Genomic DNA, 17,666 nt, shown 5'->3' on the forward strand with positions numbered 1-17,666 from the left:
GCATTTATACACAATGGAGTATTACTCTGCATTAAAAAATGACAAAATCATAGAATTTGGAGGGAAATGGATGGCATTAGAGCAGATTATGCTAAGTGAAGCTAGCCAATCCCTAAAAAACAAATGCCAAATGTCTTCTTTGATATAAGGAGAGTAACTAAGAACAGAATAGGGAAGAAGAGCATGAGAAGAAGATTAACATTAAACAGGGATGAGAGATGGGAGGGAAAGTGAGAGGGAAGGGAAATTGCATGGAAATGGAAGGAGACCCTCAGGGTTATACAAAATTACATACAAGAGGAAGTGAGGGAAAGGGAAAAAATACAAGGGGGAGAAATGAATTACAGTAGATGGGGTAGAGAGAGAAGAGGGGAGGGGAGGAGAGGGGAGGGGGATAGTAGAGGATAGGAAAGGCAGCAGAATACAATAGACACTAGTATGGCAGTATGTAAATCAATGGATGTGTAACCGATGTGATTCTGCCATCTGTATACGGGGTAAAAATGGGAGTTCATAACCCACTTGAATCAAAGTGTGAAATATGATATGTCAAGAACTATGTAATGTTTTGAACAACCAACAATAAAAATTTTTTTAAAAAAAGGTAAAGGTTGAGGCCAGGGTTGTGCTGCAGGGATACAGCTTGCCTAGAATGCGTGAGGAATTGGGTTGATCCCCGGCACCACATAAAAATAAGAACAAATAAAATGAAGGTATTGTGTCCATCTACAACTAAAAAGAAAAAAAATTAAACATAAAAATTAGAAATAAAAAAAATGACAAATGTCACCCCAATAAACCCTCCCACATAACTGTCATTTCCAAAATATAAAACCCAAAACCAAATTAAGGAAACCAAACAATGGATTTAATACTAGTGAGGGACAGTCAATAAAAACAAGAAAAGAAGGGGAAAAATGAAGACACTTCTCTGAAAGAAGGAAGATGGCTGATGGGATGGGTGGAAGAGAGGACAATGATATTTGCATCAAATTCTCACACCTGGTCAAAGGTAGAACCTGTGCCTCCATGATAAAGAACTCATCAAACTCTGCACATATGTTATACATATATTCATATATCTTCATGCATTTAGTTACAGACTCAAGTTCCAAATGGAGGTAGAATGTTATGTGACCCCCCAACTGCTGTCCCCACTGCTGCCTGAAATCGACACTAACTGCACCTAAGAGCCAGGACCTGGGCAGTCCTGGAATAAGGAGGAAGGCCAGGGTAAAGACTGGTGAAGGCTTCTCCCGAGTTCTGTCCTTTGACTTGTGGATTCCTGCCTATGACCTGCTGCTCAGCCACAATGATTCCACCGAGAGTGAAGATAATAACAGGTGTGGTTTAGGCATGGTTCTTGGTTGCCGGTGGACACCATGTACAATGCTGGATACGGTCTCTTGTGGGATCAACTTGGAGCTGAGGCTGAGAAACAGTTAGCACAAGGGGACCTAAATTTTCTGCCCAGAAATGAGACTCCCAGGGGAAGTAATCCTAAAAGACCCTTCTACCCAGGATTTTCAGGAGCAGCACTGGGACTCAGTATGGAGGTTAAGATGCTGCAGAGCGGGGGTGCAAACCCAGTGGCCTGTGAGGTCCAGGCAGAGGACCTGAAAGTCTAGACGAGCAGGATGGGGTGGGATGTGTCTGGCCACTGCAGAGCTGTTCCCCACTTTAGTCCAAGGCTGCACGGTGGGACAGAGGGCCTGTTGCTTTCCAATCTCATGATTTCTTGAAAGAGTTCGAGGAAGAAATCTGGTTTTTAATAGGAACTCTTCTGGTATTTAAGTTTTGGCAACTAATTAAAGATAGTAACTAATGAGGTCTAATGAAAAAACTGTTTGTGGCCTCATCTGGCCAAGGGGACATCAGTCTTAAAACCTCTAGTGAAAAAGGAAAGAGAAGCAGATTCCCAAGAACCCGATTCAAAGCTTGGCTCTGCTCCTAACTTGCTGGGTGGCTTTACAAGGCTCATGTCCCTTGTCTGGACCCTGAATTTCCTACTGAATAAGGATACAGAACTTGGGAATCTTTGAGAAGCTTGCATTTGAGGTGCCATGGTTTTATGAAGACCAACAACAGAGGTCTATAAATTCAAAGCCCTTTGGAATGGGAAAAGATAGGCATTGATGAGCCTAAGTACTTATAAGACAAAGAACTTGCAGGAATTCTGGTAGCTCACTGAAGGGGGCAGGAGCCAAAGGATAGTTTAGAGAAGAGTCCAGCAGCATCCGGTACTGTCAAAGGCACAGTGATGCTCAGGCATGCAGTTCCATCTGCAGCTACAACCCTATGACCATGGCTGCCTACCCATGTGTGACATGCCCTGATTCCTTTGTGAGTCGGGGAAGTTGGATGCAGAGGTGGGCAGCAACAGGAAGCCTGGGAGCAGCTCCACTCTTCTGTGAATCCCCACCAGACGTCTAGGATATTCCACACCTGGGACCAAGCAGTGAGCACTCTAGCTCCAGCCTGTGGGCTCCCCACAAACCGCAGCCCAGGTCCACCCTGGTTGGAAAGATTTCATACCAGGCATACAAAGGGCTTGTTCCCCACCAAAGATGGCATTCTGAACGTTAACTCTCTCTCTCTGGATTGAACAGCAAATAGAATGGAGAAGAGTTTTAGGTGAAAGAAGAAAAAGAATACAAAATAATAAAAGAGGTCAGAAGAAGGAAGAAGAGAGAGAATAAATGTTTAAATACGTGATCCCTTGGATTTTATAATAAACTGTTTACTTTCCATTTAGAACCAGGAGGTTGGATGTATGGATGGTCTGTGTGGAGGGGGGAGGGGGGAGACACTGAGGCCTCAATATCATGATGGCGCTTCTGTCACTGAAGAAGCATCTTACGCTCCCCACCCCCACCCCTGTGGCTGCTGCCTCCCCCCCAACTTTTCCTCTTTTCGCAATTCAATGTAGAGCTGGGATTTGGCTAGAATTCCACAACTGGACCCTCTCATTGGAAATCTGATCCTGTTTTCTTGGGCCTCTGAATTTATACCGAGCATTGCACAGGGGCTGGGGAACCCTTGAATCTAGGTCAGAACATGTGGCCTGCATTGATTTTGCTAGAGTGAAGCTTCTCTCAAGGCAGCCCACTGGATATCACACCACTCTCAGAAGAGGGAGAAAATGAGGAGGACAGGGGGTGGGAGAGGAGGGGGAGGGGAGGGGAGGAGGAGGAGGGGAGGGGAGGAAGGGAGGGAAGGGAGGAGGAGAGACAGCCAGAAAATAATAGAGGGGGTGGAGAAGGAGAAGGAGAGCTGGAGGGAGGAGAAGAAAGGGTGTGGGTGTGGGTGGGGGGAAGGGGAGGGAGAAATAGCACCTTTCACTACCTGGGACAAGGGAGAGTAAAGTGGGCGGTTCCAACTACAATCAAGTGAAATTTGTGCTATCAAAAAATGATGCTAACAAAACAAGAAAAAAAAAAAAGAAAAGAAAAAGCGGGGTGCTATTTACCTTGGTGATTTTGAGAATGAAGAAAAACATCTCAGGGCTTCCTACAGTTGTTGCTGACTTTTCTTTTCTTTCCTCTCCAGTTGTTTTAATGCATTCGCACATTTGCAGGGTCCTGCTTGTTTTGATAAATGTCTTCACAGTTCCCCAGGAACAGCTGCTGTCCTTTCCCACTAGGGCATTCTGGAAGGAGGTCCTGCAGCCCTGAGCCTCAACCCTGCACACTAAGTCTGGCCCAGGCTCGGCTCAGAAAAAAGGCCAAGCCCTCAGGGCGGCATCCTCCACCCCTTTACTAGAGTCCCACAAAGCAGAAACTCCCATGTGACCAGTCCTGCAAATTCCTCTTCTCTCCTACCTTGATGAGGTGGGCAGGGCACGCCTTTCAGGGACAGACAGAGCAAGGTTTTGCCTCCTACTGCCTGGGTGTCTTTGACTCACCTATCCTGTCTCTCTGAGTCACACCTCCCAGGAGAGGTGAGAATGAAACAATACAATGTGCTTATCAGGGGCTCAACAAATGTCTGTGCCTTCCCTTATCCTCTCCCCTCTCCTCGCTCTTGGGAATCACAGACAGAACTGGAAAGAACCCCAGAGAACATGCAGTCCAGCATCATTCTTTTCCCAAAGAGGGAGAACAGCTTGTCCACAGTCATACAGCACCTGAGTCTGAGACAGGACTTGGCCTCAGTTCAATGGTCCTCCCTCACAACCAAAGAACTCAACAAATACCTACGGAGTGATTTGCTTCAGAGGTTAAAAACTCCTTACTGCGACGGAGGGCCCAGGAACTGTCAATTAAGCATTCAGAGAAGTCAGTGCTAGTGTCAGTCAACTTGTGGATGGTTGGATGGTGTGAGAAGGCACTGTGGAAAACATTTTTGCATTTTCCATTGACATTGTTTCCCTGGGTTCTGAGAATTAACTTATTTTTATAGAGTCTAGAGAGTCCGGGATACAAAGGCCCTCTTACAGTGCAATATGACAATGAGTGATATTTACGGAGCCCTTGCCTCTGAACGATTGCAACAGACTTGGCCCAACAGACGCTGGAGACAGTGGGTGCAAAACAATGTGGATTTTGCAACCACCCTTTGTGTCCTCTGTGGGAGCAGGGGTGTGGGAAAGGCTGGTGTTCCCTTGCACCGCCTCTTTCTCTCCTTTCCCTCAGGTGTACAGGGCAGGCATGATTGCCTTGCAGAGGGCCTCGTTCTGCAGAGCCCACCAACATGACAGCCCTTTCTCCTTTTGGATCCCATTAAACAAGCTTGAAATGCTGGGCAAATCTGGAACCATTCTTCTCCTGTCTGGGCCCTGGAATCCTGGTTGGGAACATGGAAGTTTGAACCTATTGGATGTCTTAGATCATCCCTGAGGCTTCCTCCAGTTTTGACTTTAAGAACTTCACTCAGAATTCTGGGCAGAGAAGCACCAGCCATCATGGTCAGAAAGCAGTTGTGAATGTTCTTTATTCATATGTTATCTTTGCACAGTGTCTAACAGTCTGCAAGAGCATTTTCATACACAGTGCAACAATTAACCCTTACAACCACCCTGTGAAGTATGCATTATTATCTGCTTGCTTTCAAAATAGAAAAGCTGAGCCTCAGAAAAGAGAAGCAACTCGTCCAAGGGCACATACTGGGGAGTGGCAATGTAAAGATTCAAATCCAAATGTATTCCCAAAGGTTATATTCAGTCCAGGACCCACCATTCCCCGGCTACCTCCAAATGTGGTTCCTTAATAGATGCCAGATCAACAGCATGGATGGAGGGATGCCCTGCAGGTAAAAGGCTCCTGAGCCACTGGAGGCAGGTGACCTGAAGCTATGAGGTTTTCACCCACCACGTAGACACACAGTGAACTGGGATGAAGCAAACGGCAACCCCTTCCTTCCTCGTCAATTTAAAAAGGTCACACCTTTTGCCTGTGCCACCAAGGAAGCAGAACATTCTAGTACTTTAGAGCTGAGGAAGCTAAGCCGCCTACCCTCTCTGTGTTCACATGGGGAGGCTGAGACCCAGAGAAGGAAATGGCTGTTTCCAGATCACCTGGCTTCTACTGTCAACTCTGCAGCTACAAGTCAGGTGAGGGAGCATCTCTATCCTCCCCGTTTCCCACACTCACCCCAGGAACTCAGAGACTTGTGGGTCTCTTGAGCTTAAAGACAGAGCTGGCCAGAGGTCAGAGGATGGAGAAGGGAGCAACCCAGAGACTTTCCACAGCAACACAATGACTACTTAGCTTCAGAATCTCAGTGTCTGCACTTGGCTACAAATGGCCTAGGGCCAGTAGGCCCAGGAAACCTTACCTCTGCTCCGCAGGGCTGTAGGTCTCCCCTCTCTGGCAGCTGCTCAGGGTGACGGGGTCAAAGTTGTCGAAGGAGCGGAGGGCCACCCCCGAGATGGCGACCAGGGGCGAACTGAAGCTCACACGTACAGCCTGGCTGTGGTAGAAGGGCTGGCTGAGGTCATGGACCACAGGGATAATCAGGGGATTGTTCCTGCAGCTCAGGACATGGAGGCCTGTCAGGGAGACAGAGGGGCCGAGGGGCCAGGCTCATTACTCAAGGCCAGTCACGCCCTCCCCAACGGGCCCTTCCCGAAGCCCCCAGACCCTTTCATGTCCCTGCACAAAAGCACCATTGGGCAGCCAGAGGCGATTTTGAGTTTGATTGAAAGTTTCTTTGTCCGCCTTTTTTTCTTGGTTCCAAATCTTTCCAATCCCCCTGCCTCCCTGCCCCCTAAGCCTTCCCTTCACCTAGTGCCCACAGCCCCTCTTCCTCCTGCGAATGGCCACCCATCAGCCAAGCATCCCTGGTCCTTGACTCCCTCCCACAATGCCCTAGGGCTTGAAGTCTGAGCTGCTAGTTTTCAGCTGCTGGTTGGTCTGAAAGGTGATGGAAATAATTCACAGTAACCTGCCTTCCTGGATTAAACTGTCCCCTGCCATCTGTAACCTGCAGACCTGGGAGCAGCCCTGTGAGTTAAGGACTTCTACACCACCCGCTCTGCAAAGCAGACCCACATGCTTGGGCAGGAGGGGCTTTCTGGACACAGCACAGCTGTGACCCAAAGCCCAGGTAGAATCCAAACTTGCCCTGCTCAGAAGTCCTCAAGACTTTTTAGCACAAGTCAGAAGGGACACCAGGACCCCAGGTTTCAGGAAGGAAGTGGGAAGAGGGGCAGGAGAAAAGAGGTACCTAGAGAGAGATGGAGTGGGGTGGGGTTGGTGGCTGGTGGACCTGGATTCAAGTGCTGGTCTAGACACCCCCTGATCATGGGACTCCAGCAAACTCCTTAAAATCCACCTCCACATCTGCAAAGGGGTATAACCCTGGCTGTGTCCTGGCAGCCTGTGGTGGTCCAGCAGGTGCCCTTTGTTCTACTTTCCTAGCTCTGGGAAGCCTCTGCTGGGGGATGCTGGGATACCGGGGACAGGAGATCACAGTGGGAAGGGACTGGGAACACAGAAGGCTCAGGCACCAGTAGGAGGATCCAAGGAGCTTCTGTGGAACCAGACCTCTTCCCACTCTGCCGAGAAACCTCTCCTCGGAGCTCTCTGCCATGCCAGGACAACTATAAAAATATTTGCTTCTCACTTAGGGAAATTTCCCAGAAATCCAGATACGTCCAGAGGGGTTTTCTTTCTCTTCCTTGTTTCCTTCTCTTTCCCTGGCCTTTAACACCAAATAAATAAACAAAGACAAAACAAAACAAAATCTTCCCTGCTTCCTTGGCTTCTTTCTGACCCTGAAATGACCCCTGGGCCACTGGCTTCTTGCAGGTTTTTGAAATAAGCTCTCTGGAATGGTGTGGGCACAGCTTTGAGTCCAGGTTCCAGGGCTGGCCCAGGACTCTAAATGTTTGGAGGCCTACCCAGAGCTCTCCGGGGTAGACTGGCTATGAGGGAGTGCAACAGAATTGCTTGGTGCTGACAGGGAGTTCTTAGCACCAGCTCGAGTGCAGGGCCTGCTCACGGCAGTGTCATGCAATATCTTGTTCTGTCTGTAAGGTTTCTTTGTTCTTATTGTATATGAAGAAAGTGGGGTCTCTAAGAGAAGTGCTACAAGGTTGAGAAAACTGCTTCCTCTTTCCTGGTCAGTGAGTGGCGGAACAGGGTTCAAACCTTGCTGCCAGATCTGGAGTTGGGCCATTTCCACTGACCATGGCCCAAGCAGAGGGGAGGTGCAAGTGACCACTCACTTGAACCTTTACCCAGGGCAGCTTCTCAGCAGGTAGGACCCCATTCCTCAACTGCCTCCCCACTCCTGAATCTGATAGAAAACTCTCTTATTCCTGCTCCCACAGGGATCTTCTCTGGAGGTTGTGCTGGGCATATGTCACCTCAGGGAGGTCTCACAGGCAATGATTAGAGGGTGAGCAGCAATGGGCTGGGATTCTGAAACCTGGTGACTCAGCCCCGACTTGATGTGTGACCTGCAATCCCTTGGTGCCTCTCTATGGATCTCGGGTGCTGACATGGGTGATGGGGAAATTTCCAGAGTCTTTTGAGGATCACATGTGATGCCTAAGGTTTCCATCAAAGAGAAGCCACTGAAGGGAGGACTTTGCCATTGACCCTTGTCCCCTTAGCAGCCACATCCAGGTTTCTCTGGACATACAACTACATCTTGATGGGGGCCATGGGCACACCCAATGGTGAAGAAGCAAGAAAGTGAAAAGCTGAAGGGAGAGGTCACTCCAAGCTGTGGTCCTCACAACCACCCTAGGACAGGTAGGAAGCAGGTATCGGGGGCAACCAAGCCCTGGGGAACAGGCTTGCCTAGATCGTGGCTCTGATCTTTGGTATCAAGCAGCTGCACGCTGATGGTCTCTTGTTTTTGGTCCCCATAATATGTCCCATCTGTCACCAGGTGGACAATGACAGCTGCAGCAACCATTGGCTGAGAGTAATATGCCTGAAATGGAGAAGACACAAGAAGGTCACTCGTGTGCTCAGGCATAGGGGAGGGAAGCAGCCACACTGGGGTGGGTTTGAGGAGAATCTCCATCCATGTCTACAACTGGAATCTTCATTGGGGCCTCAGACAGAGAGCAGAAGGCAAACAACAAAACAGTGAGGAGCATTGGCTCTGAGGTCAGCTTTAGTCTTGGCTCTGCTCCTTCCAAGCTGTGTGACCTGAGTGGATACCTGGGCCACTCTGGGCTCAAATTCCCTCATTCCTAGTTAATGGATTAAAAAAAAAAAAAACAACACAGCTACATCACAGAGTCACTGAGATGCTACCAAGACCATAGGAATAAAGTGTCTAGCACAAGACCTGGGACACAACCAAAACACACAAAACCACACCATGCTTATTACAATCCATCACTCATTCATGTCAGCCTCCATACTGGGCCACAAGGAGATCAAGTTAAATAAGACATGGCCCTTGCAATTCTGGGATCCATGATATTTAAAGTAGGTCAGTGACACATAAATCAACCTCAATACAATCCACCAATCCACAGTCAGGAAGATGGCTACAGAGTGTCCTGTAGTGGATGTCATCCAACAAGTGACCAGACTCATGCGGAAGAAAGAAAATAGTCACTGATTTCTGTGAAGATCAGTAAAGTCTTCATGGTAGAAAAGTTGATTTTAAAAGGTCTTGAATAACAAATAAAAAGTTTAGGCAGATAAAAGGTATCCAAATGCTTCTCCAGTGTAAAAGTTGAGTGGGGGTGTTCTATGAGCATTAATGGATTCCACTTCAGGAAGCACCCTGGTACCAATTGTTTCCTGTCCTATTAATCAATAGCCTCCTGGGTGGATGAGCTGTGTCCAGAAAGGCTCATCGTGAGGCTCAGTGCTTCCTGGGTGCCAGTGATGGAGATTTCAGGGCTCTCGAGACTCAGGCTTACCTGCAACCAGAAAGTGGTCTGAGCCAGCTGGGAGTAGGGATAGCTGATGGTGCAAGGGTACCAGGCATGCTGGGAGATTCCCTCACTGAGATCTATCACTTTGGTTCGACACACCTAGAAAAAGATAAAGAAGAAAAATAATGTTTTGAGGGTCTTAAAAGTTCAATTTGATTCAATTTAACAACCCTTTACTAGCCATCAATTTTGTTCTTGATTCTCCAAGAGAAAGCAGGGATATATAGACAAGCATCTGCCCCAGGAGCTTATGTTCTGCTGTGAAACTATGGTGGTAGTGATATAATAGAAATCCTCACAGGAACAAATCTTGGAGGAGATGACTTCAAGTTGAGCTGGAGGAGATGACTTCAAGTTGAGCTGGGAAAAGCATTGCAGACAGAAGGAACAGAAGCAAAGGTTCAGAGGAAAGTAGAGTAACCCAGAGTGCTTAGGTTGTAATAGGGTCTATTACTATAGCCTGGGGAGTGTGGCAGACTGCACTGGGAGAGACTGATCTCAGAGTCTCAAATGCCAAGAAGGTTATCTTAGAACAAATCTGTGAATTGTGCTCAGAGCCATAATAACAAAGCAAAGACTATAAGAATGAGCCCAGGTTTCATCAAAGAAAATCAATTCAATCTCTCTCTCTCTCTCTCTCTCTCTCTCACACACACACACACACACACACACACACACACACAAAAACACACACTCATTCTTAATAATAGATAACACCAAAAGGATGTTAAAAGAAAAGGGGAACATTTATACATAAACTGAATTGTTTAAATTCAGGAGTTTCCTGCATATCATAATATTTCATTTAAGAAAAAAAAAACTTCACTGCTCTGCTTTAAAAATATCAAAAAGTATTAAAACGTGCTAACTCTCAAAGTTTCCCTCTAGGATTCAGTTGGTCCTGGGAAGACAATATTAGTTCTCCAAATATCACTGGCAACTTCTTAAGAAGCTTAAAGGTGCCAAGAATTAATATCATTTATTCACACATTCAAATGTTTTTAAGTGAAAAAGTTTATTATAATGCCATTTATAAAAATCACATAAAGCAAAACTATATATTTCCCAGGGATTCATATGAATTGAATGTGGCATAGAAAAGTCTACATCAAATTCAAGGTGGTTATCAAGGACGGGGAAAGGTGCTGGAAGTTGGGAACAAATGGGATTTAACTTATCTGTATTGTTATTTCTCTTGCAGAGACAGGCCAAGAGGAAAAAAGAAAATATCCCTATGGTTGTCAGAAGTTCATACACTTGGCATATATAATGCATATACCTAGTAAGTATAGGCATTTTGATTTACGTTCTTCCATGTAATTTTATGAATTAAAAAACCTCCAAAATATTGTCATAAAGCCACACAAATCATGAGCATGAAATCATGAGCATCCAACTCCCCTACCAATGTGTTTGTATCCAGTGGGCGCCAATGAACTAGACTAGATCTGAATCTTGTCACCCTGTCTTGTTCTTGGCACCACCAAAGGCTCCTTTCAACATGCTGAATATCCCATCTATAAATCTGTTAAAACTCAAAGGTTCCTCTATCCATCACTAGTTCATATGATGCTGGCTTCCAGGAGCTCTCAGAAAACATCAAGTCACAGTCCTTTTTACATCAGTGAGATGCTACTGGATGCCGCACTAACACAGACGGCTGCATTGTGACCTATCACTGCAAACACCAGTGCTTCCCTTCTTCAAAACCCACTTTGGAGTAAGTTGGTATTTATAGTAAGTTGCAAAGAAAATACATGAGCTCCTCCTACTCTTCACCCAGCTTCTCTTCATGATAACATCTTCATCCATTCACTCTCGAAACCTCAAGCAGAAGTTAAGATAGGTGGCTGAATCAGCTTTGGAGAATCACACAATGTCACCCAGAAAGTTCTGTAGTGGAGAGAGCTGGCTTTGAATTCAGGAGACCTGGTTCTGGTCTGTGCTTGCTCAAAATATGAGGTATCATTATGTGAAGCCACTTGCGTCTTTGGACCCCAGTTAAGCTTGCACAGTTGGATGCTGCAGTAGTCATAGACTGGCAAAGTGTCTTCAACGGATCCCTAGGGCTCATGGAGATGGCATCCTGGGCTCAGGACCCGGAGAGGTCAGCTTGGTCCCCACTCTACTGTTACAACCAGAGCATCTCCTCTCCTCTGTTTGATATATAGAGCTGACTCAAAAAAATATTAAAACTTGGAACTGTTGAAGCTTCCCTCAGCCTGGCTGTAGGATTCAGTGGGTCCTGGGAAGACAATGGTAGCTTCCTGAATATCACTGGTAACTTCTTATGGAGCCCAAAGGTTCCAAGAATCAACTATTCCACGGTCTGGGAATCAGGCGTGGATTCAGTTGTTCAAATATCTAGAAGCTTAATTCCAAGGAAGCTAAGGACAAAACACAGCCACTTTAATAGACTGGAAGACATTTTCAAGTTTATTTATTTTTCTCAAAAACAACCAAGACTGGGCTTAGGCAGAACTGCCAGTGGATTGTGTTACACTTTACAACAGTGCGAGAGTTTGCATAAACTATCTATGGCATTTGAGATCCAGGCCAGCAATTCGACATGTATCATTTTGGAATGCTTTTCCCTTGTGTTCTTAGCTGCCTGTCTCCCAGCAGAGTGTGGCAGAGCCCATCTCTGAGCGCCAGGCTGGGGTCTTATCTCTGCACCTAAAGCATTCACGGTCAGAGAATTTGCCAACATGAACAAAGCCTTCTTATTGCTTAAATACGATTTCCTCTTATCTCGTCAGCTCTATCAGCACTAGACAGGGCTTTAGAGGAATATGCCTCTGTTCTTTTTTTTTTTTTCTTCTGTTTTTCTATTTAGTTGTGTGTTCGTTTCAGGCTATCTACAATCCTGACCAGGGACAGTCAAAGCAGATCAGAGAGGAATAAACAAATCCAGCCGAACCTTTGCCCAAAGCCCTAGTTGATCTTAAAATCAGCTCTATTTCTGGGGAGGTGGAGGGAGGCTGGGGGCAAAGGGAGAGGTGAGCAACCATAAGCCTCCTGCTTTTATTGATATTGCATGAATGTGCTCATCAACACCATGCATTGACAGCCTGTAGACATGCTCAGCTCTGGAGTGCTCAGGAAAGAGAGAGCCTTGCTGAAGTCACAAGGTTGGCTACTGTGGAAGGTGTGACCCCAAGGGGACCGAGACTATGGGGATGCTCTGTTTTTATTGACCCACTTTTTTGCACCTTCTACAAAAGCAAATCCAACTCTACCAAGCATTGCTGACTAAGAAGGATTTCTGTGAGGGAACAAATAGGAGAGTCACATCACACATCATTGTAGATTTTACGCCCTCCCAACTATCACCCCAAGTTCCTCAACTATCCACTTGTCCTCTCCTCTCCCTGTTTCTCCAGTGTTGCTGACTCTAGGCCTTCATGTCTCCCAATCTCCTGCCAATCCCAATCTGCACATCTCCTGAATCTCCTACAGAGCCATCCTGTTCTCCCTCCTGTTCTCCAAACTTGCACCCCAAATCCTAAAGACGCTGAGGTTCTTCCCAGCCATACAGCTTCAGGGATATTGGTGCACAAAATGTGGTAACCTCCATTCACCTCTGTCACACTCACATGAACAAGCATTCCTTTATATCATGGGCAGGATTTTCATTTCCTGGGGAAGATGAGGAAGGGATTCTTCAGAGCTGAAATGTTCTATATTTCCCACTGCCATGTTCATTGCTGCATTATTCCTAATAACTAAGATGTGATAATAAATCACCTGTCCATCAACAGATGCATGGATGAAGAAAATGGTGTATGCTTGAAACAGAATGTTACTCATCCTCATAGGGTACAGTGGCACACACCTGTAATCTCAGTGACTCTGGAGGCTGAGGCAAGAGGATCACAGGTTCAAGGCCAGCCTCAGCAAATTCATGAGAACTTGTTTCAAAAATTTTTTTTAAAAAGGGGGTTGCAGATGTGGCTCCACACTAAAGCACTCCTGGATTTCAATCCCCATACGAAAGGGGAAAAATAAAGCTAATCATCCTTAAAAAGAGAAGGAAATTCTGCTGCTGACAACAAGAAGAAGGGGTATTACAGTCACAAAAGGACAAATACTGCATGATTCCATCTATATATGGTACCTAAAACAGTCCAACCCATAGAATCAAAGATGGAATTAGTGGCTGCCAGGGTCTGGCAGCGGGGATAAATGAGGAGATGCTCATCAAAGGTTATAAAAGTTTAGTTAAACAAGACAAGTTAGTTCTAGAGATCTGCTGTTTGCATTTTACCTGTAGTTACCAATAAAACATTGTTTACTTAAATATTTATTAAGAGGGTCGATCTCCTGTGGTGCTCTTACCACAAGAAAACACAATTTTGAAAATCAGCAAGTATTATTTTGAGTGATTTTTGTTATTTGGTAAATGAACGAAGGAATGAATACATTAATAAAGAAACAATCAAGTGAAGGCAAAAATGTAACGGAGCTAGGCAAAGAGCAACTGCGGTTGGTTGGGCTGGCAAACACCCTCACAGGTCCCCTCAGGGCTGGAGGAGAGATCACACAGTGTCTTCTTGGTTACTTCATGGACAGATAACTCACTGCCATTCACAAACAGCTTAATTTACCTCTGCACAGTCCTTTGCAGTTGTCATAGGGAGAGTCGCCTGCCTGCACTTTCTTGTACTCTGTCCTCTACGTAACAATTTGTGTAAACTTTCTTGTTTTATAGTTTCATAGTTAGAGGGGACTTGGATAGTTTATCCACTGAAACCATTTCCTTTTCAGAGGTCAAAAGAGGACAGGTATCATGCAGAATGTCACTCACTAGTAAGCGCAAAGTTGTTACATAAATGCAAAATTTTCTCTCAAAATGAGCACATTTTTCTCATCTATGACCTGCACCTTTTCTTTTCTTTCTTTTCTTTTCTTTTTTTTTTAACCAAGGATTGAACCCAGGGGTGCTTAACCGCTGGGCCACCTTTCCAGGCCTTTTTGTTTTTTTATTTTGAGACAGGGTCTTACAAAGCTACACAGTGCCTCACTAAGTTGCTGAGGCTGGTCTTGAACCTGCAATCCTCCTGCCTCAACCTCCTGAGCTGCTGGGATTACAGGTGTGCACCACCCTGCCCTTGCTGTCCTACACCTCTTGACCCTGCCTTTGCTGTGCAGAACCAGTGAGATTTATCCTTCTTCCCACAAAAAATCTTGGCAGCCATAACAGAAATCAGTGTTGGGGCTCACATCTTTGCCTTTGCACCTGTAGAAACCAAGGGGCATTTCACTGTTCTCCTCCTCTTCAGCAGAATGTCTCAGACTCTCCAGCATCTTAAGTAATGTCTGAGTTTCCTTCAAATAAGCCCAGTGGGATATAGGAGACCTGGGTCAGTACCAGCTGTGCTGCTGATGAGATGGGCATTTCTCTGGCCCACAGTTTCCTCATTTGTAAAATTCAGTGGTTGTGCTGAACAAACTCTAAAGGCCCCAGAAGCTTAAGAATGCACAGTACTAATAACTTGGGTTGCATAGTCACAAAAATTAAATCTTCACAGTTACTCTATAAGATTGAAGTCTTTGCCCCCTCTTTGTGATGAGAAGAATGAGGCCCAGAGGTTTTGAATGACCCTTTTAAGATCACAGGTGCACTCATATTGGATCCAGGAAGTAGACTGTGATCTCTGGCTCCTCATTCTGTGCCAGTCACAAGACCACTGCTTGGGCTTTGCTGAAGCCTTGGGTTCCTCTGGTGGATAAAAGGGGACCACTTGCCACTTTCCAGTGACAGTCACCTACATTCGCTAACTGCTGTAAGCTGAGAAACTAATCCTATTGCCCTGCTACTCATCAATCCCTCGTGGCCGCCTTGTCCATAGGATGGAAAGTTCCTTAGACATAACTGACAGAAGGCTTTGAAAGCTCCATTCAGCCACTTTCACCAACTTCCTTACCAGTCCCTTTCCTTCCCACCCACCAGGCAGACATCACACGAGCCTCGGGTGCTTCCTTCTCCCTGGACCGCTCACTCTCCCACACCACGGACCCCCCCCCATCCCAGATGCTGTGCCCAGACACACACCAGTGTCCTGCACTGTCCGTCCCGTGAAATACTACACACACTTCAAAGGCAGTTTCAAATGTCACCCCTCCTCTGCTCACCCCCGGACAGAATTAATTGCTCTCCCTACGTGACCATATAGTTCTGTATATATGCCTCAGTCACGGCACTTGTCAAGTTAGATTATGGTTGTTTAGAGTCCGGTCTATCCCTTTAAAGTCTGACAATTTCCAAGGTGAGGACCATGTTTTATTTATTCTCAAATAAATCCAAGCAGCCTTCCCAGCACAGAGGAAATCATAGGTGGCCAGTGCATATTGCAACAGCAGCAATGGCAACATATATGGAGTGGCTGCTTCATCCTGGACACGATTTTAAAGAATCTGCATGTGCTAAATCATGCAATCCTCACAACAAACCTGTGAGGTAGGTATGGTTATGATAACCGCTTTATAAATAAAGAAATCTAGGCCCTGTCACTTTGCCGAAGGTCATATAATTAGTTGATGGTAGAACCAGGATTCGAAGACAGGTACAAACTCAGCCCACTCTGAACCATGTACATTAACTTTTTTTTTTTTTTTTGATACTAGGAATTGAACCCAGAGCATTCTAGCAATGAGCTTCAACCCCAGTCCTTTGTATTTTTTATTATGAGACAGGATCTCACTAAGTTGTTCAACCTGGCCTTGAACTTGTGATCCTCCTGTCAGACTCCTGAGCCGCTGGGATCAGAGGTGTGTGCCACTGTGCCTGGCTAAGGAAAAATGTGTAAAGAACCTGCCCCCCCCCCCCGGGCTGCTGTGAGGATCCATCAAATGAATAGATATATTTGTGCCAGGTGGATCTTAAATCCCAGCCACAGAGGAGATAGTCTCAGAATTTCTCCTTGTTGCTTTCTCCTGGGGCTCCTAAAACAGAAGCTGCTTCAACAGACCAAAGCAGGTCTTTATAGGGCTGCCGTGGGGTGGAGCCAGAGGATGGGGGGAGCCCCAGATTACCAGGCAGGGGGCCGGCCTCCTGAAACTGACTCAATTGCTCACTTCTCTGACCCCCTCACCCTTCTCACTCCTAGAAAGACAGAGGAAGATGAATTCATCTCCAAAGGGTTCTGCCAGGTTTTGATTTCTAGCCTCTTCCAAGTGAATGCCACCGAAGAGAATATTGACTCAAAGAAGGGTAATACAAACACACAAACAAAACCACTCTACCAGGCGAACATCCTGTCGACATCTGAGACTCACGGGTCTTTCATCTCTGACACTCTGAAACAGAGGAATGATTTCCCAGCCACCTTCTCTGGCAAAGACAACCCCAGAGTGACATAGAATTTTACTGCAGTCATTTCAGCAATGTGTTTTCTGTTTTTTTTTTTCTTTCCTTCATCATTTTGTACTTGCAATTTCACACTGTCAAAGAGTTGTGGAAGTTTGTTGCCCAGAGCTTTGGTTGTCTGAGCTGGGAATGTCCTCAGAAATCCTGATCCCAAACATCACACACTCAACAGATGGGAAAATAGAGTCCCGTTCAATAGAGGTGACAGACTGGCCTGAAAACATGCAGTTATCTCTATGGCCTTTGCCATGGGCCAGAATGGCTGGTGGTGAGTCGGAGTATACAGTCTACAGAAGCAGAGGGCTCTGTGGCTCCAGGGCCTGGGGACTTCCGTCCGGTCCATGCACTACCCCACCCGCCTCCAAATCCCCCTCCTTTGCAGAAGACTGCTTTCAATTAGAGGAGTTAACGATGTCTTGCTTTCAAAGGGTTTTTTAAATCCAGTTTATCTTCCACCCACACACGATGTACACAAAGGCGGGGAGACGGAGGGACCACGGGGAAGTGGGGGTTCTGGTATTTTCCCACCCAGGGACATGCCATGAGGTTTCTATTGAATTTTGATTTTACAGATTTCCATGCCTTTTTGTCAATCAGGGGAAGGAGGAGGTACTCCTCAAGCCTCTAGCTCATCCTCTACGGTGTCATCTCTCCATCCAGAGGAACCTGCAAGGGACCTCAGAGAACAAGCAAGGCGAAGGAGTGGAGAGGAAGGCGTGTGGGGAGGCAGACTGACAGGAATGCTCTATGTGACTGCACGAGTCACACACACACACACACACACACACACACACACACACACACACAGCCGGGCAGTGTTTCCCAATATTTCTCTTTAGACCACATCTCAACCTCAGGCTTGCAGTTCCAATGCCAAGTTATTTCCTCAAGAATTGAAACGTTGCAAGAGAGGCAGAGTCATTCCTTGATATAAACCACCAAGAGCTC

General features: G+C 46.2%; 1 protein-coding gene across 1 annotated transcript in view; it reads right to left on the reverse strand.

The window, feature by feature from the left end:
• Positions 1-17,666, reverse strand: part of PAPPA (pappalysin 1) — a 241,998-nt gene that overhangs the window by 69,206 nt on the left and 155,126 nt on the right. Inside the window, exons 11-13 of the mRNA XM_081282172.1 lie at positions 9,335-9,448; positions 8,250-8,385; positions 5,776-5,989 (exon numbers count right to left, since the gene is read on the reverse strand). Coding sequence (XP_081138298.1) covers positions 5,776-5,989; positions 8,250-8,385; positions 9,335-9,448 — 464 coding nt within the window. The remainder of the gene's footprint in view (positions 1-5,775; positions 5,990-8,249; positions 8,386-9,334; positions 9,449-17,666) is intronic.

Source organism: Spermophilus citellus (genome assembly GCF_964194105.1).
Source record: "Spermophilus citellus genome assembly, chromosome: 2".
Lineage (NCBI taxonomy): Eukaryota > Metazoa > Chordata > Mammalia > Rodentia > Sciuridae > Spermophilus > Spermophilus citellus.